The sequence below is a fragment of the Pleurodeles waltl genome, chromosome 5 (genome assembly GCF_031143425.1).
Source record: "Pleurodeles waltl isolate 20211129_DDA chromosome 5, aPleWal1.hap1.20221129, whole genome shotgun sequence".
In the NCBI taxonomy this organism is placed as follows: domain Eukaryota; kingdom Metazoa; phylum Chordata; class Amphibia; order Caudata; family Salamandridae; genus Pleurodeles; species Pleurodeles waltl.
Window position 1 is genome coordinate 79838076 of NC_090444.1, and position 25786 is coordinate 79863861.

General features: G+C 47.2%; 1 protein-coding gene across 1 annotated transcript in view; it reads right to left on the reverse strand.

The window, feature by feature from the left end:
- The window catches only part of LOC138296991 (vomeronasal type-2 receptor 26-like), a 98038-nt gene extending 73376 nt beyond the window's left edge, over positions 1-24662 (reverse strand). Inside the window, exons 1-2 of the mRNA XM_069236508.1 lie at positions 24568-24662; positions 16478-16769 (exon numbers count right to left, since the gene is read on the reverse strand). Coding sequence (XP_069092609.1) covers positions 16478-16769; positions 24568-24662 — 387 coding nt within the window. The remainder of the gene's footprint in view (positions 1-16477; positions 16770-24567) is intronic.
- Positions 24663-25786: the final 1124 nt, after the last annotated feature.

Genomic DNA, 25786 nt, shown 5'->3' on the forward strand with positions numbered 1-25786 from the left:
GTAACTGTTATGTGCCCTATTGTGATTTCTTTTGAGTTGCAGATAGGTCCCGTTTTATTCTGCCTACTCAATCCTGCAGCTCCAGCCCTCAAGCCCACCAACCCAGGTATGCAGCTCCAGCCCACCACCCCAGGTATGCAGCTCCAGCCCACCAACCCAGGTATGCAGCTCCAGCCCACCAACCCAGGTATGCAGCTCCAGCCCACCAACCCAGGGCCGCAGCTCCAGCCCACCAACCCAGGTATGCAGCTCCAGCCCACCAACCCAGGGCCGCAGCTCCAGCCCACCAACCCAGGGCCGCAGCTCCAGCCCACCAACCCAGGGCAGGAGCTCCAGCCCACCAACCCAGGGATGCAGCTCCAGCCCATCAACCCAGGGCCGCAGCTCCAGCCCACCAACCCAGGGCCGTAGCTCCAGCCCACCAACCCAGGGCCGCAGCTCCAGCCCACCAACCCAGGGATGCAGCTCCAGCCCATCAACCCAGGGCTGCAGCTCCAGCCCACCAACCCAGGGCCATAGCTCCAGCCCACCAACCCAGGGCCGCAGCTCCAGCCCACCAACCCAGGGCCGCAGCTCCAGCCCACCAACCCAGGGCCGGAGCTCCAGCCCACCAACCCAGGGCTGCAGCTCCAGCCCATCAACCCAGGGCTGCAGCTCCAGCCCACCAACCCAGGGCCGGAGCTCCAGCCCACCAACCCAGGGATGCAGCTCCAGCCCATCAACCCAGGGCTGCAGCTCCAGCCCACCAACCCAGGGCCGTAGCTCCAGCCCACCAACCCAGGGCCGCAGCTCCAGCCCACCAACCCAGGGCCGCAGCTCCAGCCCACCAACCCAGGGCCGGAGCTCCAGCCCACCAACCCAGGGCTGCAGCTCCAGCCCATCAACCCAGGGCTGCAGCTCCAGCCCACCAACCCAGGGCCGCAGCTCCAGCCCACCAACCCAGGGCCGGAGCTCCAGCCCACCAACCCAGGGATGCAGCTCCAGCCCATCAACCCAGGGCTGCAGCTCCAGCCCACCAACCCAGGGCCGTAGCTCCAGCCCACCAACCCAGGGCCTCAGCTCCAGCCCACCAACCTAGGGCCGCAGCTCCAGCCCACCAACCCGGGGCTGCAGCTCCAGCACTGCAGCTCCAGCCCACCAACCCAGGACTGCAGCTCCAGCCCACCAACCCAGGGCTGCAGCTCCAGCCCACCAACCCAGGGCTGCAGCTCCAGCCCACCAACCCAGGGCTGCAGCTCCAGCCCACTAACCCAGGGCTGCAGCTCCAGGACTGCAGCTCCAGCCCACCAACCCAGGGCTGCAGCTCCAGCACTGCAGCTCCAGCCCACCAACCCAGGACTGGAGCTCCAGCCCACCAACCCAGGGCCGCAGCTCCAGCTCACCAACCCAGGGCCGGAGCTCCAGCCCACCAACCCGGGCCAGCAGCTCCAGCCCACCAACCCGGGGCTGCAGCTCCAGACCACCAACCCATGGCTGCAGCTCCAGCCCACCAACCCAGGGCCGCAGCTCCAGCCCACCAACCCAGGGCCGCAGCTCCAGCCCACCAACCCAGGGCCGCAGCTCCAGCCCACCAACCCAGGGCCGCAGCTCCAGCCCACCAACCCAGGGCCGCAGCTCCAGCCCACCAACCCAGGGCCGGAGCTCCAGCCCACCAACCCAGGGCCGGAGCTCCAGACCACCAACCCATGGCTGCAGCTTCAGCCCACCAACCCAGGGCCGCAGCTCCAGCCCACCAACCCAGGGCCGCAGCTCCAGCACTGCAGCTCCAGCCCACCATCCCAGGACTGCAGCTCCAGCCCACCAACCCAGGGCTGCAGCTCCAGCCCACCAACCCAGGGCTGCAGCTCCAGCCCACCAACCCAGGGCTGCAGCTCCAGCCCACCAACCCAGGGCTGCAGCTCCAGCCCACTAACCCAGGGCTGCAGCTCCAGGACTGCAGCTCCAGCCCACCAACCCAGGGCTGCATCTCCAGCACTGCAGCTCCAGCCCACCAACCCAGGACTGGAGCTCCAGCCCACCAACCCAGGGCCGCAGCTCCAGCTCACCAACCCAGGGCCGGAGCTCCAGCCCACCAACCCGGGCCAGCAGCTCCAGCCCACCAACCCGGGCCAGCAGCTCCAGCCCACCAACCCGGGCCAGCAGCTCCAGCCCACCAACCCGGGGCTGCAGCTCCAGACCACCAACCCATGGCTGCAGCTCCAGCCCATCAACTCAGGGCTGCAGCTCCAGCCCATCAACTCAGGGCTGCAGCTCCAGCCCATCAACTCAGGGCTGCAGCTCCAGCCCATCAACCCGGGGCTGCAGCTCCAGCCCATCAACTCAGGGCTGCAGCTCCAGCCCACCAACCCAGGGCTACAGCTCCAGCCCACCAACCCAGTGCCGGAACTCCAGCCCACCAACCCAGTGCCGGAACTCCAGCCCACCAACCCAGGGCTGCAGCTCCAGACCACCAACCCATGGATGCAGCTCCAGACCACCAACCCATGGATGCAGCTCCAGCCCACCAACCCAGGGCCGCAGCTCCAGCCCACCAACCCAGGGCCGCAGCTCCAGCCCATCAACTCAGGGCTGCAGCTCCAGCCCATCAACTCAGGGCTGCAGCTCCAGCCCACCAACCCAGGGTTACAGCTCCAGCCCACCAACCCAGTGCCGGAACTCCAGCCCACCAACCCAGAGCTGCAGCTCCAGCCCACCAACCCAGGGGCGGAGCTTCAGCCCACCAACCCAGGGCCGGAGCTTCAGCCCACCAACCCAGGGCCAGAGCTCCAGTCCACCAACCCAGGGCCGGAGCTCCAGTCCACCAACCCAGGGCCGGAGCTCCAGTCCACCAACCCAGGGGCAGAGCTTCAGCCCACCAACCCAGGGGCGGAGCTTCAGCCCACCAACCCAGGGCCGGAGCTTCAGCCCACCAACCCAGGGCCGGAGCTTCAGCCCACCAACCCACGGCTGCAGCTCCAGCCCACCAACCCAGGGGCGGACAGGCTTTTTATTCCACTGGGCATTCCCCCGGTGGGCTGGAACCATTGGAGGCCGGCTTTGAAAGCCCAGGGCCGCTCCTAGTGTCTCTGTCACTTTCCCCAGGTCCCTCAGATTAACTGTAACAAGCACAGGAGGTTTCAGAGAGATAGAGAGGGACAGGCCGGTGGAAAGAAAAGGGATCAGAGAAGGAGAGGAGAGAGAAAATGGACAGATGGAAAGGGAGCGATAGAGTGGGGATAAATTGGAGCAGGGCAGGTTTGCGCATTTTTCCCGGGGGCTGCTTTTGTTGGACAAGTCCGGGCCCGACCAAGCCCTGCATATGGCCACATTCTGTTGTCGCTTCAGAGAGCAATCTCTATATTAGCTATTACAGCTTTCGCCTCAGTAGCTAGTCACTGGGGGCGTAACATAGGCCCCCGCAGCTCCAAGGGCCGCCTATGCATGGTACCTTGGCCTGACAGCACCTCACTGAGTCCAGAAGGGGGCCCCTTCATGTACCTTGCAGCGGCCCCCTCAAGTTTCGTTACGCCACTTCTTGTCACATCTCACTGGCAGTCGCAAGGCCTATGAAGAGGTAACTTATCTGCTTCTTCAGAGTGAAGGACCTCTAACTGTGCCTAATATTCAGGTGTATCTAAAGATCCACCTGTGCAACCATCCTTTTCATCTTAGATTAATACAGGGCAGCGGTTAATAACTGCAGAGGCAGCATCCTGAGATTCAGGCTCATAAAATAACTCTGGACCATGGTGAATGTAAGCCCATCATCTACGCTTCCTAAATAGGTTTGATTGGGTTATGTACTACCAGCCAGGGCATTCCCAGAATGAGAACTGGAAACAACAAACAGCATCTGGCTTACTCTGACATTAGCCATCACAGAGCATTTTTAGAGGTTTAGACTTATGAGAAGGAAATTTAAGTTCAAGACAGATCTATCTATCGATTACATTGCTTTAGACCGATCCATTATATGGATTAGCAACTCCTGAGCAACTGCACACTTACCATCTGCTAAATGTCCTGTAGTACCACAATCACTGTGTGCTCACACCTACAACATTTCCTTTTACCTACCCTAATTGTTCTGTAAAATTGTGGGGCACCTTGGGGAGGTTAGAGAAACACACAAGTGGAAAGCTGCCCCCCGCCCTGCCATCACTGGTGAGGCTGATAGCAGGCCGGTAGCACTGTGCATTATTTTTGTCAGGACGGAGATAGTGCATAGCCCCACCACACCCCTACAAACCACAACCCTTGTGGCATACATTAAAAGAGATAAGGGATGAGGATCGCATGGGGCAAGGGGAATTGGGTGAAGAACACCTGGGAACAAACATTGAATCTTGCTTCTAAAAGAGTAAGAGAAACAAACAACATTCCCCAAGAGTTCAACAAAAATAACTATATACATTATAAATTCCCTCTTATCAGCAACACATTGCATTTAATTGTGGGTTTCTTGCTTCCCAACCATGTATATAGGGGGGTTTGATAGCTTGCAAGTACTCACTTCTTAAGTCCCAAGGCTGAAGTTTCTCTCACTGTTAGTGCACATCCCTGCAAACCCCTCACAGTGGTAACCTATATCAATTAACATTTTCCAGACCTTGTTGTTAAAGTGGATAGTCAGTTCTTCAAAGATTAAGTACTATTGCTGTTTGAAGTTCTTTTAGTCTTGGTCATATGGAAAAGAAGTATGGGACGCCTGCGGCACACTGGCCTCTCTGTGTTGATGGTGGCGTGTAGGATGGACATTGCTCTCTGAGATCTGAACACGTGTTTCATAGCTTAGCCATGGGTAACCCTTGCCAGGCTTCTTTTTCATTCCCAAGCTGCACACAACAGACAGAGAAATGGATGGTGCGATGAATGCAAAGCCACAGAAAGCGGGGATTCTGGATGCCAAGACTGTGGAGTTAGAGGTGTTGTCCCCTGCAGATGGCAATTAGGGAACAATGGGGCCCAGAGAGGAGGACTGTAAAGGGGTCATCAGAAGTCCTGCCGGCACCCGTGGAGAACAGAGACACAGCCTGATACCGCTGGTAGTGTCTTGCATGATTTAGAACGGAACCTTTCTGGCTCCCTGATGACTCCATATCAGTGTGTTATGTAATCGTTAGAATAGAATGTAATGCAGTGGCATAAGGAAATTGGAGAGGGCCCCCCTGCAAAGAATATTGATGGGGTCCCCTCTGGACTCACCCAGGCCACGTGCTGTGCTGAGGGGGCCACCCTGGAGCTCAGCCACCCGCGCCACGGGGGCCTTTCTGATGCGATTGATGTAATGAAAGCTTGGTTTAGAACGCTGGAGTTCACGGGCACAGCAGAGGAACAAAGACGTGTGATTGACAGCTCCATGTGTGGCCTAGTTATTCAGCGGGTACCAGGCTGGGGAAGACGCTACACCGCTGATGAGCCCTGGCACAACTGGAAGCAGCACAGACTTCTTCACTATAGTTAGCCCAGGAGCTGAAGAAGGCTGAAGCAAGGTGGAAGGAGCTTAGGAATGGCGGTTAACAGCGGATCCAGGAGAGTATCCTGCCGCACTCCTGACGTCATTGTACAGTAGCCGAGGCAGCAAAAGTTCTGAAAAACCTTGAGAAGAGGAAGAAGGGACTTCTTACCATCTCCCTCGCAGGAAGCAATGTATGGGAGATGATGACCAAGCAGAGATGACTTTGAGTAATATGGCAGAGTGAAAAGGGCATGATGGTGGCCCTTGAGCCCCATCTTCAAAACTGCGGACACGATGGAGAAAGCATTGGTGCCTGTGGAACCTCAAGTAGAACGTCTGGAGACTCGGGTGAAATGAAAGGAGACCGCAGTAAAAAAATTAGACAAGACTCTTCAGCAAGCGGAGTGGCAGTCAGTTGCTTGGTGGAAGACCTGAGCACCTAAGAAGAGTTTTGGGGCAACAGCAGCATGAGACAGTGAAAAACCAAAAGTGCAATTCTCATGTTAGAGTTGTGGGTCCCTCTGCCATACTCCCTGGAGCATCATCTCATGTTAGAGTTGCGGGTCTCTCTGCCATACTCCCTGGAGATCAGCGACAGAAAGGTAGGGGCAGTTGTTTTCTGAGGGCTTACACCCTCCTCCTGCCTGTGCACCCCAGCTTTCTAGAGGCAGCCTCTTGGACAGGAGATTCATGCTACCTACCTAGCATTGCTGTCCCCCAAATGAATGTGGTGGCACAACCATCAGCGAGGTTCTTCAGGACCCAGAGATACATTATGCCACAACCTGCTCTGCAAGCGGCGGGTAGGATAATCCTCCTGGTCCCAGACTTCTGCTCAGCAACACAGGTACTCAGAGATGATCTACTACAGACTGTGAGACAACAACAACTAGCTTCTCGGGTGACATCCTCTGTACCCGGCACCATTAAAGGTGTTGAGGAATGGCAAGTCCTACATTTGCACCCAGAGACTGTCCATGCTTTTTTCGGGGACATCAGGAAGCCTACTGGGGTGAGAAGACTACATGAAAACCATCACAGGCCCGAGCAGCTACGTCGGGAGAGGAGACATCCTGCGGTGAAAAGACATTGAAGAAGTAAATATAGGTCTCCCTCCTCTGATTGCTCCTGCATGTGCCATCAACCTCTCCTCTTTCCTTTTCCTGTCCTTGCTTGCTGTCTTTGACTTTCTGTTTCCCCCTTTTTTGTTGTAGCCTGGTTGTCAATAAAACATGTTGTTTGTGTAGGCTGGTGAAAGGCAAGGATGGGATGACCAAGAGAGCATATGAAACAGTGAGGAAGAAAAAAAAAAAGATGACAATGAGAGGTGAGGTAGAGAGGCGGAGTGGGGGAGAGAAGAGTCACGTGACGGGGAGGGGGGTCAGTGAGGGAGAGAAAGGAAGCGAGGGGATATGGCACGGAAGGAGACAGAAGAGGGGGACAGAGAGGAGGAGAGGTGAAGGAAGACAAAAGTGGAGAAGTAGGAAAAAGATGGATACAGCAGAAAAAAGGACGAAAAGAGATGTGGTGGAACAAGGATTGGGAGATGAGAAAAAGGTATGATGGATGGAGAAAAAGGTATGATGGTGGAGAAAAAGGTATGATGGGTTGAGAAAAAGGCACGATGGGCGGACACAAGGGTATGATGTGTGGAAAAAGGTATGATGGGTGGAATAAGGTATGATGGGTGGAGACAAGGGTAAGATGGGTGGAGACAAGGGTAAGATGGGTGGAGACAAGTGTATGATGGGCGGAAAAAGGTATGATGGGTGGCGACAAGGGTATGATGGGTGGGGACAAGGGTATGATGGGTGAAAAAGGGTCCGATGGGTGGAAAAAGGTCTGATGGGTGGAGAAAAAGGTATTATGGGTGGAGAAAAGGGTATTATGGGTTGAGGGAGAGAAGAAGCAGAGAAATGGAGGTGAGTAGTTGAGAGCAAGAAGGGCTGAGAGAGAAGGGAGAAGTCAGATGGGACGAAAGGGCAGGGAAGAAAGGGAAGAAGAGAAGAGAAAGAGCTGTGGAGGGCACGGGCAGGGACGTTGAAGCTAGAAAGGAGGGTTTCAGAGGAAATGGGGAGGAGAAGGGAAAAGCGGGGAGAATAGTGGTAGGAAGGATTGGGGGGTCTGCGATGCGAGGGGAGAAGAGTCAGTGGAAAGGGAGAAGTGAATGGTGAATGGCAGAGAGGAAAAGAAAGAAATTGAGAAGTAAGAACTTGAAGGGAGGCGAGGGGGAGTTAAAAGGGGGAACAGGGGAGTCGAACGGAAGAAACAGAGGGAGGAAGGAGATGGAATTGGGACAAAAGAAGAGGGGAAGAGGCGAGGAGATAGAGAAGAGAGGGAAAATGAGGAGAGAAAAGAGGAATGGAAAGGAGGAAGGAGAGAGGGAGAGAATGGGAGGGAGAAGGAGAGAAGAGTGAGGAGCAGGTGGGAGTAGAATGCTTTGTCACTAAATTCTTCCCTGTAGTAATGGCAAAGTCAGATTTACCATTGGCGTAGAACGACGTCAGATTAACAGGGAGACTATTTTAAGCATGTTTCTCCATCACTATTTTACAGTGTGAGTGAGTGACTAATGGAAAGAAGACACAAAGCACTGTATGAAACGTACCTATGAATACATCACTTGGACAGGTAAGCCTACACCTGAGCCCAGAGATTGGTGTGCCATAGGGGCCCACACTGCTGCATCACTGATAAGGCCTAACAGGGCTAAAACATGCCTGGAGATGTTTGTTTTCCCATGTGGATGGGAGTCCCAAGTCACCTGGTGCTGTAGATGGAGATCTTCGTAAACTGTTGAGATCGGGCTAGGGTAGATCCCATAGATGACAGACCCACCCACCAATCTGCTGGGACATGCCACCACAAGGCACACCTTCTCGACTTCCAGTTCAGCCTTTTAGGGTATGTTGATCTTGTGCACTTGCTCATCCCATTGGAAGGGGAGTTATGGAACCCTGGATGCTTATAGGACATTCTGCATTCCAATCAACAACCTGTAGGACTTCATGGACTTGGACCCTGGTCAAACGTTAAACACAGACTCCTAGGTTTGGGGGGTTACACCCCCCCTAAAAATGTATTCTGTAGTAGGCATTTGGGTACAGGTGCTTTTGGTTGGGTATAGTGAGGTGTCGGTTGGGTTTCACCCAGGATTTTTACACGCCCTCACAGACAAAAACACACTCTATCACATCTCTGCCTCAAAACATGGTTAGTTTGAAAACTACTGTGTTTTAAATGCCCCTAGCAATCCCCACTCCTCTATCTTTCCACTGCCTCTTAAGCCCCCCCTCCTGCTTCTCATATAATGTATTTTTAACACAATAAGCCAGCGTGATTATCGGGAAATCTAAAACCTACACCCCCGCAATCTTACTGACCAAGCTGCACCCCTGTTCATGAGTCTGGCCAGATGACTCCATCAGGAGACCAGTAGGCCCCGGCTTCACGTGGCTCACAGCCGGTAGTGGGGGCATCACAATGACACTTGGCAATAATGCTGCATACACTACTCCAACGGGCTACTACACTGTAAGGTAAGGGTATCATTTCTATTCTCATTTCCATTTACCATTACCTCCACAGATCATTATAAGTGAAGTTCAGAACAGCAGAATAGTAGATTATTCACAATACATCAATACATATATATATATATATATATATATATATACACACAATGCAGTGGATGCATTATCATTGTAGGTAGATATTGTCAACTTTGATATAGTTTACAACACTTTGGGTGCTTAGGCTTACTTGGCACCATTATGAGGGAGCTGAGGAAATGGGGGGCCCTTATTTTAGCACCCATAATTATGGGTTTTTGGCAGTTCCAGTCTCACCTGAAGCTCTTATGGAGATGAGTGGATGGTTGGTGATAATTTCAGCCGCAGTGATGGTGGTTATCTTGGCAGACTTAATGATTCTCCAACCGTGAAGACACACCTCACCCCAAACAGGCACAGGGCTGTCAATGGACCATCTACTTCAAGGTTATGGTTGGCTAAGTCACCATAAGAGCTTTGTCTGGCAACTCTGTGAGATGCACAAGCTTTTTTTCTGTCTCCACCTGGCCTTCACTCCCAGAAATGTGCTGTGGTACTTTTTTGCACTGTTTTGTTTTGTGTATCTTCCTACTCAGATCTCCTGACTCTGACCCTGCAGCCAGAGGTGTGTAAATCCCTTATTAGTTCCTTGCTACCCCAACACATCTTTCCCGCACCACCTTGTTCACCTATTGCTCAGGTTTCTGGAAGGTCCCTCTGTCAATGAGGCGTCTCCCTAGTGCAAAAGTGCACAACAATTGCTCAGTGCTGGTTCAGCTGTGATGTGATTAGATAAACCCTCATAAGTGTTTGCCTCATTGACTTAGATTGCGTCACTCTATTCTTTTAGTGCATCATCAATCCACTGTGTGTCATGTCTTGAGAGGATTTTTAGTGATATCCATGAAGCTCCTCAAATCTTGCTCTGGGGTATTATTAAATGTCTTCTGCATTGATTCTTTCATGTGAGCATGTAAAGGCTTTTCTCTTCCTTCCATATCTAAAATGGCACAGGTTCCTCTTCAAGGGTGGCCCCACACACCATGTTTCCCCAACAAGAGCTCAGTGGACTAATGCATCCACATTAGGGATCTGTGTTTGACCTCATGTATGTATGTATGTATGTATGTATGTATGTATGTATATATGGTATTTCTTTAGTGCAAACCTGACCAAAAGGCAACAGATTGCTGTATATGGTCAAATGGAGGCATAAACTCATGAAGCAATTAATGAGGAAGGTGAGTTGTGAATGGCTAATGCATTGTGATGTAGTGTTCTTTAGAGGTGAATCTTGAACTCTTTCCTAAATGGGAGCAATGTTGAGGCTTTCCTGGTGGATACAGGGATGTTTTTCCAAATCCTGGATGCGTAGATGAAGAAGGTCTATTGTCTAGTTTTATTTTTTTTTAGACTTTTTAGTCTCCAGTCTGATGGTGTCCTGGTTGCATGTGTGCTGGTCGACAACCAGAGATGGTGAGCTTGTCTGCAAGATGCTCTTGTAAATGATACAGCTGGTTTTGAAGATGGTGTGGGCTGGCAAGGAGCGCCAAAGGAGTTCCATCAGGGTTGGGGGAGGTAGATGTAATGGTATTTCTTGAGCCCCTGAACCACAGGTACTACAGCATCTAGGATACCCCCTAAGGGATGCCCATGTGGCATCTGGGAAGCCTTGGAGTAGGGAATTACCACCATCCAGATGCAAAAATATGAGGGATTGAACAGCAGTTCTGAAAGTCGCTTTCTGAAAGGAAGCAACTTTCTTTAAAGAAAGAGCTGGCTCCAGTCAGTATTTGTATTTTTGGCAATATCTTCTTTCTAGTATGAGGTTGGTGTCCAGGGTGAATGTAAGTTTGTTGGCATTCAGTGAAAGTTCGAGCCATCAAGATTCATGTCATTGAGACAGGTTTGTACTGTTTCTTTGTTTGCTGATCTTGGCAAAAAACAGGAATTCTCTCTTGGTTGGGTTGAGCTTCAGACAGGTGTTGGACATCCATGTCTGGATGATGTGCATGCAGTGTTTGAGGCGTTGGATGTCTGAAACAGTGGATACTTTCAAGTAGAGCTGTGTATCATTGGCATATTGGTGAATCTTGCTGCTGTTATCTGTGAGTACAGCACCAAATGGCTCCATGTTAAGGTTGAAGATGAAAGGAGGCAGTATGGAACCCTGGGGGACTCGGCACATGATAGGATCTTTTGTGACTTGAAGGAGCGTACGTGAACACACTAGCATCAGTTGGAAAGCTAGGAGGCGAACTAGTGACTGATATTGCCGGTACATCCCATTCGAGTCTTTAGAGTGTGTATGAGGGTGGGATGGTCGGCCGTGCTAAAGGCAGCTGAGAGGTGCATCATTATCTGAAGCCAAAGGACATCTTTATCTGTGGTCATGAAGGCATTGTCTACAATGTGTAAGGTAGTGGTGTCTGTTCCGTAGGTTGACCTGAAGCCAGACTGATAGTTGTGCAGGAGATGGTTGACATTGATGCTATCTTGGAGTTGTGCATAGCCCTCATGGTCACAAGTTCAAATCATGGCAGCACCGGCCAGCCTTTCATCTCTTTTGTGGAATATCTATTATTCAGCACCAACATACCCTTTTGGGTGAGCGTGTGCTTACAAATACACATTTAGTTTATGTTAAAGTTCTAAAGCGGGCAGCCCATCAATGAAACTATTCTCAACCACATAAGTCCTTAAACCTCTGTGGGATTATGAGACCTAAGGTCAGCCAAGCTGTGACCTCTATACGCTTCCACATTGATGTGGGTGGTGTCAGTATACTAGTACTTGATGCTCTCCTCAAAAGAAGCGACACGTCAAAGATAGCCACATGGAGCGGGAGTGTAGAAGTACATGGTTGAGAAAGCAACGCGGGGTATAAGTACTCGAGGGTGAACCCAACTTGGAGGGGGTGAGGTAGAAGCACACGGGTGACTGCTCAACACAGAGAGTGGCAGGGGCAGAGAGGTACACAAGGGAGAAAGCTGGAAAACACATGTACTCCCATGGAGCACATAACCCAAAAGAAACAAGTGGTGCTTGAAAACCAAGCAGTGAAAGGACATAAGTAAGGATCCCAAGCTCCAGAGGAGGGACAAACACACAAGAGGAAGGAAAGCCCACACGTCAATGAATGAAAAGTAAGCAAATGAAAGTAACAGTAAAGCCAACCAGTGGTAATAGCCAGTGATAAGCTATGGGCAAGCTTTAACCACCCTGGAAGGTGACAATAGGTCTTTTCACCAACAGACAACTTAACTTGTCTGGCAGGCAAGACTTAAAAGGGCTGGGTCAGTAGTTTTTCTAAATATGGCAGGATGCCCACAGCTGACCCTGCAGAGGTGGTCCCGCCACCACCCTGGCTACTTGGCAGCTAGGTTGCCTAGTCACAAATAAGAACTTTTGTGTTTTTCAAAGTCCATTTTCTCCCTGGCTTATCTATGTTTGTTTACATTATTTTCTCAACTTCTAGTGGGGTTTTCAGTAAGACTTTCTTCCATCTCTAGCTGCTTGAGCTTCATTTCCTCTCGGCTGATACACAGGGGCATAGCCTGGGTGTCATAGATCCTAATGCAAAGAAAAATGTGCCCCCGACACAGTATTAAGGATCGTAGTGCAGTTGGTCTATCACACCACTGGAATCTGATATCACTACACCTGCTGCAATAGCCACGCCCCTGCTTATAGGTCTCCAAGTCCCTCATTCTTTTTGCCTTTCATTCTGTCCTTTTTATTTCCTTCCCTCACCCCTGTCTCTTCCCCCTTTTGATGTTCTGCTTCTTATCCCCTTCCTGCTTACCTCTTTCCCTCTTCTGTCCCCCTTACCTCCTTATCGCCTTCCTCCCTTCTCAGCATGACATCCTAATTTCTGGCCCCTTTCTCTTTCCTTGCTCATTTTGCTCATTGTGTTCATTCTTATTGACTTCTCCCATTCTGTCACTTTGCCTATCACCCTCTCCTGTCTTTTAACCACTCCTTTCCTTTCAATCCTTTCTTTTCCATTTGTCTTCTACTTTCACCTCGCCTCTTCCCCCTCTCTCTCTCCCAGAAGATTAAAAACAGGACCATGCCTCAGGCAGGCTCTGAGTTTTAAAATATCTGTGAGGGCAGCCTCTAAAAAGGCTGCAGCTGGGACAGGGCAGATGGGATGCTTTCAGCTTCTGGGGGCCGGTGCCACTGCACTGGCTGCACCGTGATAATTACGCCAAAGCTGATGCATATTGAATAGGCCAGGTTTCTAGCCTTAGAATGGGTCTTCGAGGAGAGGGCAGTGAGGTTTGGCCACATCTAGGTTGTACTCACTCGCTCGTTCCCACATCCCGTTCTGGGGTCCATCTTTCTCTTATGAGGAGTCCCTCTTGTTTCCCGGGGCTTCCAGACTTTCTGGCAGGCTATTGGGCTGTTCCCCTTTGCTTTCCAACATGTGGAAGATCTTTATCCTGAAAAAAACTTGTGAAGATCCCAGTTTGGGTGAAAGATACAACATTAGTGGCCATTCCACCTCTTACTCAATCTTTAGTAGCACCATTTCTTACTCACTAATTAATTTCTCTGATAAGAAAACAAGGTAAAGCTGAAGGTTCTGAAGATCCTAAAAATTGACACCCCAATGTCGGGAATACTGGAAACAGTGGGGGTATTAGAGTGGTTGGAGAGTTAATATGCTTCTTTTCTGCTGATACAATACATCTGTGTGGCTACTCGCAAACGGAGTTTGGCCACAGGATTGATGGAGTACATATAGTTGTATTTTAGGCAGCTTGGGCCAAGGACTAGATATTATCCACTCGCAGCACCGAAGGATACATGAACCAACAGTTACCATGCAGTCAAGTGATAAAGAAACTAATGTTGAAACCAAAGTTGATATAAAACTTCTGCATATCCCTGAAATTTAAGGGTGAGAAAATTGAATAATCAAAATGAAAAACAACCTAATCCTTTCATAATAACAGGCCATGGTGCCTTTGTGATATTAGTTTTCGCTGGGGTGCCCTGTACGTTTATGGGAGGCCAGTCCATAAAATTGTCTAATTCGTGTCATAGGATCATAACAGTATTTGCCACACACAAAGCAATCTTTACAAACACGGGTTAATGAAAAGTAACATTCACAGTCAAATCTATGCCAAGTCTTTTCCCATTTCTTCATAATTCTTAGGTAAGCAAACTCCTCGCGCAACCTCGATCAGAAAATGTGTAATAAATAAGGGATGTTCTTGACCAGCGTCGTTCTTATTGGACATTCTTTCATTGACCACAAATCACTGCTGGAGCTTCTCCTGTCCGAAGGGAATATCCCGAATGGCTTATTAATTCTCTGCCTGAATAATATCCACCACTTCTTGCAGAATAAAATCTTGCTTTTAATCATATTTATATTCAATTTAATTAAAAGGGGCACAGAAACAAACTTGTGCAAAAACTAAAATTGATTTGCTGCACATATTTATTGAAAATATATAAAGGTGTTCTATAATTTCCCGGCGACAAAACAAGGTGTAAATGTACATCAAATTTCATTGCATTTAGAAGAACTTTGCAGAAGCTCATATAGGTCCTTTACGCAGTGGCCCCAACATTAGGAAGCAAACCATGGTCTAGTCAAATTTATTAGAACAAACGTATTTAGGGATTATTATACAATCTGTTCCATTTATGCTGCTAACTCTCAACAGGGGAACCCCAAATCTTCTTCAGATGCATATATGGGTCAAGCGGTATGGGTCTGTCGGCAGAGGGTACTTTTCAACGGTGATACATCTGCAACATCTGCGAAGGTCCCCGCACTTTCCTCTCAATCTGGGAAACCGTTAGCAAATCAGTGTGGTCCCAAAGTTTGCTAGACCGCTGTACGATGGGTACTACAAACGTGTGAACCACAGCAGTGTGGGTGCCCCATCTATACATAGCAAGTCTCTCAAAGAATCTGGATAAGGGCTTGTTATTGTGTTAGCCCAAATATGGATGCACAACATCACAAGTGTCAGTGCAGTGGAGAGCGCAACACCCATTTCTCATAAATTGATACAGAGAGGCTAAAATGGAGAGAATGGAATATTGCACAACGACTTAATTTGTTTTCTGCTGGAATTAAAGAAGTGAGATTACATAACACCCACTCTCCAAAAACGTGGCACCTTACTGAATTGCAGGGAAGACAATGGACATGCAGAGTTTGAAAGTGGCGACAACATTGTCATGTATCCCAGTATGAGTTAACTTGCTGATTCCAGAGCTATGTTGTGCCATCACCAACCTACTCCTGTCTACACAGGACCCTGAGGAAGCTACACCATTGTGCCTCAGCTGATTTGAGCAATGGGTTCATGATCAGTCTTTAAAGTTAAATGTCTGTATACAAACTTATTTTGGACAAAAACGATTACCTTGGTATTGCAGAAAACAATAATAATCAAGATTGTAAACAATAATCGTCAAAAACTGTAAACAGCTTGTGGAGATTATTGAAAGGTTTTGCCACAAACTCAACTACATCCCTGAAGAGAAGGACTGGAGTGCTGAGTTTGCTGATGACAGAAGAATCATTGGGGTACTTAAGAAAGAGATCCATGTCATTGATGACTCTATTGGTTAGACTGGGTGAAAGGACAACGCCTTGGCTGACCCTCCAAGCTACTGAAAAAAGATCTGATGAACATGGTCAAAGTTATGAACATGGAGCCTCCTGCTGGCTGGTGGTAGACACTGCAAGGGTTGTAAGCCCCTCTCTATCCCTGCCTCGCTCAATCCACTGAAAGCACTCTGCATGTCAGTATGTAGGGCAAAGGAACATTTCAGCTGTACATATTTCCTGATGATGAAGATGTAGGATAGGAAGCCCTGTCCAAGAGTACAAATGCCTTGAGGGGAGCCTGCTTGAAGAAGGGAAATCACGTCCTCTTCCTCCGGCTATGACCGCCTCTGCTAGGGGGCACTTCTGCAATAGGTTTTGATAGCGAACAGAGGAGGGAGATTGTCTTATTGTTGGTGGGCTGGTGCCTACACCCTACTTGAATATTAGAAGCATTCTTGCAACCTTCCTGGTTTCCCACATTGGAGTACCCTGAGTTACAGCCCATGAGACTAGACAGCTTTTAAACAAATTTGGCAGCATTTTATCAAGCTCCAGAGTATAAACTGATAGCTTGTGTTACTTGGTCCACATTAAACAGGTTGATCAGGGCTTGCACTTGATTGTCATTTGCTAGTGGATGAAATCAACAGGGTACATGACATTGACTCCTTTCTCATAAAAACAGTACAAAGTTTGAACAAAATTGTCTCATTTATGCTAGACTCAGGGATAGATGACTGGCCCTGAGCAGTAGACCTTTTATTAACATTGATTAGTCTGTTTTGCTGTTTTTGTCTTGTCTGTTCGGGTGCAAATTCATTACCATTCACTTGTATACATTTTACAGTTGATTAAATGAATGCGTACATTTACCTTTGCAGCGATGAAATGTGGCGTGCCACGTACCTGCGTGTACCCATAGATTGCCAACAGCTGTGCCATTGGGATAGACGTGCCAGAGCCAAGGTCTCCGATGATCCCAGCCAGCGGCGAGCGCTTCACGCAGGTGTAGTTAGGAACGGGGTTGGTCGCCATCGACAGTATTCTGATGACACTCTCGGTTGCTTTATCTTCCTGCCTGCATGAATCATAAACGGTGAATCCCAATGTGATATTTGGCAAAAGACGCTGGTTGTTGTTGATCTCATTAATGGCAAATTGAAAAGCCAAGAAGTGCCTGTAGTATTTAGAAATGAGCCTAGAATGAGAATAAGAGACATCCAATCAGGCAAGAGTTGAAATAAGCAACACATTTTACAAGACAGTCCAGCAGTTCTAGGCACATGTTCAGTAGAGTTTCCTTCTGTTGTCATTACACATAATGCATTGGACATGAATGTGTCCATCATCAAATTCTGTCAAATTGAGATAAGTGAGTAAGTGTACATGGCGTCAAGACTTGCAAAACCCAAACTAACCAGTGCCTAGCATATGACAAGAAGACAACCTGGGAGGTGAAGCAATAGATCAATGGCAGGACAGAGACGTCCAATGACAGTAAACAAACGGGTGATCTTGGGGGGGAATTAAGGATAGTAGAAGATAGAAGAAGCAATTGACAACAGGCCTCCAATTCAATTACTCTTTGAAAAAAAAAGCTTTTGTATGTTCTGAAGGACCTTCTAAGAATGAAGGTGACGTATTCAAGGATAAGGCTTTGCCATGGATGACCATATTAATAAGGGTGGAATAGCCCCTAATAACTCCTGATCCTCCAGAGGGGCACAATGACTCTGGGTATTGGACAAATTGGGTCGCAGATCTTCCAACTCGCTAAGGCCGCTCCCAGAATCCACCACCAAGGGACACACACTTGATTCACTAACTAATGAAGACGGATGATCTAATAATATTGGTGCAAACTCCCATTGGTCTACAGTGGAAAATTCTAAACCGTAATGATATGCAATTGGTTATTTTCTCAAAATCAATAATTCAAAAAGTAAAAAAAAAATATATTATCTAAAAAAGAGCCCCCTAAAAAATAAATCAAGTCTAAATAACCCGTAACATGGATATAGTAAAGGATCTTTGCTATCTTGCCCTAGAGGTTTTGCTCAACCCATCTTGTTTGGAACATGAGAAATAAACAGACCATTGTGTCTATGTCGACTGGACTGGCCTTGAAAGCATTTGTTACAAGCCCCATAAACACCTTAAAAACACTCAAAGAGCAAAAATATCATCACTTTCGCTCTGTGCAATTTAATGTACACAGACTGCCATCTTCATTCGTTTTAATAGGAAATTGTTTCTTTCGACGGGCTCTACTTTATCGGCTGAAGCCTCAAGAATGTCATTGGCTTTGTTTGGTCTGAAAAGTAAAGGGGGTGCAGTGCTTACATGTAGGGTACCATCTTTCCTCTGCATCCAGCCACATCTTGTGTTCTACTTTGACCCTGAATATACTACAGCAGTAAAAGCACTGAGGACCACCACGGCAAAAGAACAACCATGCCAGTACCAGCAAGAGATGAAAACATGGCTGAAAAAAGTGGTTTGTATACCCAGCTAGTGGTACAATTAAGCTCCTGATAGTCATACAACAAGAGTGCTTAGAGTGAATAAAGCTGCACTTGAAGGCGCCATGGAACACCATTTGATAACTAATATGCCTCTGGAAACTCAACATTTTCTTGACATGAAGACAGGACACATTCTAGTTGCCTGGAACCTAGGCTCTTGCTTCTGAACTATAGTAAACAGACTTGACATTCACAGGAGTGTGGAGGACCCAAAGTCTACTGCATGTTTTTGTACATTTGAGAATTTCCTTACAGAGGAAGAATATTATGAAACAGATTTTTTGGGGAAAAAAAGACATGCTTGACCACACCCAAGACTTAAAAAGTTTTATACACACCCGAATCTAACTATCCCCTTGTGATGTGAACACTTTGTAAATTACCTCTTATTATTACAAATTAGCAGAGGGCTATGTTGCTGGCCCTTTGGGGAAGTTGACTACAAATGAACAAATACTGTCAAATGATGGCACAACAGGGCCCTGCACACAATGGTGGTCCACTTAAGGTTGTCTGGATCTTTCCTTATAACTGTCATAACTTGTGTGGACATTATCCGTAGAACTATGCCACAATATCCTAATGGGGCATGGTGGTTAGAAACATATGTTCCCTGGCAACCATTTACCACTTGCTGTAGCACCAAAGTTCCATTCCTCTCCTTCCTGTATTGCGCTGGCCATCACCTAACCCTTCGAAACCCTTAACTGCGAGTTGTAAGTGTTAGTTGAAACTAATATACATAGCATGTCCGGCTCACATTAGCCTCCCATCCCTACTGAAAATATGCACTCGGATCTGCCTGTCATTGATAATGTCCTGAAGAAAGCTTGTGTTTTGGTTGGCCCTGACTTCCCCGTCAGTGCCTCCAAAGCGGCGGCAATACTGGTCCTCTCCAGCCAGTAGCTTCTCTTTGTCTTGACTCCAGAAGAAGGCTCATTGCACAGCCTATAGAGGCCGAAACAGGTCTGTAATTATTACTGTTTTCCTCAAGTCCCAGGACATAGAAGCCCTGGTGCCATAACTGCCATGGGAGACATCTACCACCCAGTGGAAAAGAGCTGACCCCTAACCAAAAGGGCAAAGAGCCACGCTGACAAGAGCTGACCCAAGAAACCTCTTTTTGGTTACAGGACCAGGACCAGCCAATCGGCTTTCCAGGACTGTGAGTATAGTGAACTTGTATTGCTCTGACTTACCTGGTGCCATGCCTAGTATTTGTTGAGCCCATCTCTGTGTTTTCAGCCACAGAGGGAAATGGAGGCTTTTTGTTCTTAGCCCAAGTTATTGGTTTATGTTTTGTTACCAACATCCAGTCATCCTGTGTCCAGAACCATGTGAATTATAAGTGATATTCCCAGAGCTGCCTATATTTAAACACGTAGTTGGATCATAACACCTTACCAAGTACACCACACTTAAATGTTGAGCAGGATGGTCAGCGGATAGACAACCCACCTACTAGAAAACTTATGTCGTTCAAGCACTTTTGAGATATGGGCCCTGGAACAATGCAACACACTGAAACATTTATTTCGTAACCAGTTCAGTACCTAACTGATCTGCCTGGAAATTTGTTCCAGACATTTGCTGCCAGGTTCCTGTTAAACTAAAGTTAACTTGGAATCAAGGCTATGGGCAGTACATTGTTGGCATCTTAAAAACATCAACCCTACCTTGGATAGGTCAGTTGTTCAGTTTGGGTGGTTGAATTTGCATGATGCTACTCCTATTTTATTTACTTATTTTTGTTTTTGTTTTTTTTTACATTTTTTTCTAGTATGTGAAGGAATTTAGGTGCTTTACCATAAACAGAATAAAGTACACAGAAAAATAGGCAAGTGATTGATGAAAGGAAAAACGGATATTGTGGAGAACATCTGGAGTTGGGAGAGAACAAGGAAGATGGACAGAGTGAAGAGAGCAAGATCAACAGATCTGCAGCAGTCAAGAAGGTGACGGAAAAGATGCTTCTGGAGTTGCATCCTGTAGGTGAGGAGCAAAGACCTGAATTTAATGTTGCGCGAAGCGGGATCCAAACTGAGGTCACTGCCCCAGAGAAGCTGCCATTCAGAGCAACAGACTTTAAGAAGTTGGCGAACTACAATCTGTTGGGTGTTCCAGTTACACAGAATTCTAATGTCTCCTGAAGTACGCAGTAATGAAGAGGGGTGCATGGTTGAGGAATGGGGGCCGATCAAGCCTATTGCTTTGAAGGAAGAACATCATAATTTGAAAGTGATGGTGGCCATTGGAGGTGACCAGTTGAGTTCTTGAAAAATGGAAGAAATGTGGTCAGGTGTTTGGCACGGTTATCTTGCTTGTCAGTCCCCTAGGCTCAGATCCGCTCCCCCATTGCAGCATCCTGTCTGCCACTTGTGGCCCACTGAGTGGAGCATTAGAGACCTGGACCCCAATAAGGGTTATGTGGGTGAGAAGTCTTTACAAAAACCTCTCCGTGGTGTCCGGCATGGCGTCAATATGCCGACAGTTCAGAGAGTCTCCACTGACCTCAAACACTTCCCGGTGGCCTAACATAGACACTCTGGCTTCTTGTTAATGGTGGTGCTGCAGCTAACCGAGCAAGCGCTATAACTGTGCCAAACTCCCAACCCAGGTGTTAGAATCTTCCTGCCATTCTGTGCTTTCCTGCCTGTAAATAAAATACCTTATTATTTTTTAAGATATTGGACATGGTGTCTTTGGGGTGCAATGAAGTGTGTCACACAGACTCTAAATCCCAAACTATTGTGTCACATAAGGAGGGAGCCTTCACTGTTCCACCTGCTGCTGACCCAGAACAAAGTGCACAGAGTGACCGGGTTATTAGAGCGAACTGAGACCCTGATATGTCAGCAGTAAACAACAGCAGTCCACAGGGATGCAACCAGGACCCGCTGAGATCTCAGAGTCACACTGATGGATGGGTTCAAGGTGTGATACCTACATGAAGAGGAGTTAGCAAAACTCAGTGCATACTTGGGACAACGGTCAAAACAGGTTTAATCATGTAACTGCCAAACTTGTGTCTTGGAAATTTAACTTACAAGTGGGTTATTGCAAAAAAACAGCAAATAAACCTGAGGTGTCCTGATGTTTGCACAGAGGGTAAAGCTCTCTAACATTTGAGGCACTTGAGCTATGGTACAGACAGTATTTGTTATTAGAACTGGCTTGTCGTACAGATGTGCACGTGATGATCACGCCAGATGTTTCAGGGTTGAAGTCTTGAGACCTGTACATAACATGGTGCAATATGACAGCTTTGTAACAAATTACTAAACTGGGATCACATTTCCACAAAGAGTTTATGGGATGTGCAGACTATTTATGGAAATCTGTGCCTTCTCCTGATTGCACCAGGCTGTATCACAGACAGTTTGTACATTTTGCTAAATCTTTTATTGTTGTTTCAGCCAAGTGCCCTGAGGTTTCTAGAGTTGTCGATCTCAGCACCTCTTGCCCTTTAACCTCTTCCACTGGTTTTATCAGTCCGTCTTCTATTGTGATTGCGGCACTGGGACAGCTGCAACCCAGGTGGACGATGCCATGCCGGATGGGGAGGCACCTGACTGCAGCCTGCTCTGCAGTGGGTTACTAGAGGTGGACCTAGTGGACCATGAGACACACTTCTAATTTTATCTATTGAGGTTAAAGTAATGGAATGGTTCTCTTAGTTTCTCGGCAGATGTACTTCAAGTTTGGAAATTCGAGGATTAATGCCAAAATTGAACAATTTAGAGGCACTAGTGATACCGGGCATGGCTCGATTATACGTGTTTTGCTAGTTTTGTGATCAACCGAGAATTATTGGCCATTTCCAATAGATTTCACCTCCATAAAGACATTGGGTGATTGTCCACTTATGTAAGTATACACTTGTATACCAAAAAAGACATCAGAGAAGAGACTCGGAGGGACCCATGGCTCAGGACTGGATCCTGACAAGCGGGTGGTGTTGCTGCTAATCTGTAAAGAGTTTTTCCCTCTGCCGTCACCAGCTCTCAAAGCAAAGAAACGATGGATCCCTCTGATTGAATTTGTGCCTCTCAGCTTTCCAAATGGTGGTAGGTTGAAATAACCACACGCATTACTAGAGATACCTTAGTTCTGGGGTGATCTCAAGGCCGTGGGAGTTTAGCATGCTCCAGGCCTTGTAAATGGACACCCCCTTTTTTTAAATAAATTGATTTTTTAAAGCACTCCGCTGCCTTTCAAAACATCCTGACTCTGGGTGGTTGTGGCAGCTGGAGAAGATCTAGTTTAAGAAATTAAAATGGAAAAATGTAATTCATGTGAGGGAAATTAAATTGTTTACTTAAAATAAAATCATTTGTTTGAACTCTCAAAGGCGAAAATAAAGACTTCCAGCTTTTTGCCTGCAGTTGAAAATAGCTTCCTTCCACAGTGATGAATCCGAATCTTTGAGACCCAGAGGGGCTGAAGACATGAAGAGCAAGGTTGGCACCGAGGCTGAGATCCCTGAGGAAAATTCTAAATATATGGCCGTATTATCTGAAAATATCCTAATTAGCAATAACTGTAGGTCCAGTGGATCATAAGACACAGGATTAGGAGGTTTCCAACACTACTGCACAGTAGCTGCCGCATTGCGATCAATTTGATTTTGCCACAAAGCATCACCTGGGACCCTTATGAAGATAGAACGACCACAGCCCAGGCGAAGTCGCCTGTATCACAGTCTTACAACGTGGGATGTAAATCTTAATAGGGGCTTTGCGCCAAATTAATACTGGGACGCCAGTGGTGCTGGAACAATTTTCAGAGTGAGATGCTGCCATCAAGCGCCACCAAGCCACAAGCATTCAGCGGGAGAGTGGTAAGGGTGAGACGTGCAGGCGGTGGAGCTCTTTGGAGCACACTGTCGTACATACTTTACTAAAGCGTGTGGAAGTAGCATAAAATCATTTACAGACAGCACATTTTCCACTGAAATGGCCAATAAATGTGCACAGACATACAGTTTTACTGATCAAACTAGATAGCACACCAAATATAATGTTTGGAAATGAGGTTTCAAGGAATATTTATGATTTACACCTCATCAAGGAAAGTGCCTTGATTTGTTTTGATCTTATTAAAAGCTAGGTTTCCATCATTCTTCAGAATTACCACAAGTGCTTAATTTGTACTTTCCTAACTGCTGACATATTTTAAATAATTTGTACAGTTTATTTACAGGAATTTACATTTGGCTGTGTGTTAGATAAACACTGATAGCCTTTTCTTTCACCCTCCATCTACCCTAGCAAGACCATTACATAGTTCACTTTACAAAAGGCTCTCACTTTGCAGTCAGAGAAGGGAAGGTAAACATCTGGGTCCATGTTGAAAGAATAAGAAGCAATTTGGCAGAAGACATACCCTGACAGCAGATATGACAAGATGAAAACAACATTTAAACACATCTCTCTTGCTCACTCACCTTCTGAACTCCAGCATGGGTATTTTGAGGTGCTGTAGCACCCCGGCACTCCTACGTCCAGCACCGCAGTGGAGAGCTGCCTCAGTCCTATATATTTATGTTCATATAAAAGACCGATCGCAAATCCAGCTGGGGAGAGTCAACTGGTTTTAAACAGACTTCCATTGATGCAGGTTTTCGGTCTGAGTTGTGACAGGAATTTGGTCTGGTCTGAGGATGGAGGAGCAGAATAGAAGAAAATGCAACCACCAAGAGCATCACTCATGCATGTAATGTATAGATGCCTGTGGTTAAAGCATATCATCTATTTGGTGAAGAAGTTGGTTTCCTTGGTGTCGCTAGAACTGGAAAAGCAGTTCTGAATTTGTTACTGAATCCTCCCAGTATTCTGACGAGTCTTAAACTGAACCAGCCTGTGGACTCCTTCATGAGGAACATAAGGTGATATTTTTGACTTTCATTCACGCATGTTCGACTGGACTAGTTTGAATTACATGTTGGAGTGGATTTATAAACTAGATATAAACTTATGGAACAATGGTAGGATTTTGTGGTAATAAAAACATTGTATATAGAAACTGTAAAAATATATCATAGATGAATAGTTATTGAATAGTGCAAGTTTTGTCTTTATGCCACTAAGGGATTATATGCAGTAAAGTGTGCTTGGGACTATCGAAGGCAGAAAATCCAAGCGTCACAATATTGTGACCAGAAAATCGAGGGACAAAATATTGAAGATGTAACTACTATTCGTAACTTCACATCAGTGTACCTTGAATATATAAATATTTATATCAGCAAGATATGTATAGGTGGAGTTAGGTATAGAATATTTATGCAAACTTACTTTTTGATATTTTGTCTCTCGATATTCTGGTCACGATATTGTGACCCTTTGATATTCTGTCTTCGACAGTCCCGACTCCCACCTAGGCCGTGGTTTAGTCGGTCCCCCATGATAAACCAAACTTACTGCGACTGGTAATGGATTTGGAACATGGCTGAACCTCAGTAAAACTTACATCAGACAGACCTCCTTTGCTCTGCTTGGAGGCTCCGCAAAGTTTTGCAGCTGAGACTCAAAATACTGGTTGACGGTGAAGACCCCACCAATCATGACGTCGCCTTCTTTAGTGTACCACTCATTTACCCAGTGGCCCCATTGGCCACATTGATTGGCTGAAGTCTGGATCCATGTACATTGCAGTAAATGCATCAACATCACATGTGCACAGAATGTATGTACCCGGGTGGACTTGTTGCACCCACCAGACCTCATGATGTGAAGCATTTCCTCAGATTCCAACAGGTAAGAGATATTTTAGAGGTTTCACTGAGACAATAGGCAGGGAGTCTGCTGCTGAGATCCACGGGCATTAATACTGGTCTTTCAGCTAATGTTTGCATCTCTCTTTCAAGTCACATCTGTTGGTTTGTTTGAAAATGTGGCTTTTTCATAGCCCCCTGCTTTTTATACAATCTCTAGTTTCTCATGTGCGTGTAATTAAGCAGACTGTTACTTAAAACTTAAAAAACACATTCCAAATCCCATGACAGTGCCTACAAGATAACAGCTTCCATTTTTGAACTTAACTAGGACTTTTCCTCACCTCTGCTCCCAGTGGATCGGTTGCTTATAATGCTATATAATTTGAGACACCCAGCCATTATGGAGCATCAGTGCTCGGTGCCTCTGTGGTGTGACTGCTTATTGCCATCTTTGGAAACACATGAATCCACAGGAACAGAAAATTGGTGACAGCTGTGCCCATCTGTTTGCCTTCTTTTCTGTAACTCACATGTCTAGAGAGTCATCAACTGCTCCTCTGCCTCACCAGCAGGTGCAAGCCACGAATTTGGCCAAAATAACATTACTTGCTGATCAAAATCAGGGTAATGAAGACAAAGCAATTTGAGAAAAACATGAAGTGAGCAGCAAAATATAGGTTGAAGCTCCTACTCCATTGGGTCACTAAATGTGCCAACCTAAGGGGCTCTTCGCCTACGCGGTTAACACCCTAGCACCATCCTAACAGATGTCACTGCCCCCTCCCCCCCCGAATGTCACACTGTCCTCTAGAACAGCAAATTAGCCAATTAGCCGGACGGTCAACTTGTACTAACAAGTAGACTACTGAATGTCCAAGGATGGAAGAGGGTGGTGATAATGTAAGAATGGCCATGGGTTAAGACGTGTGCCATCTCCGTCATCTTCGAATGGACAATTTTTGGAAGCTACAT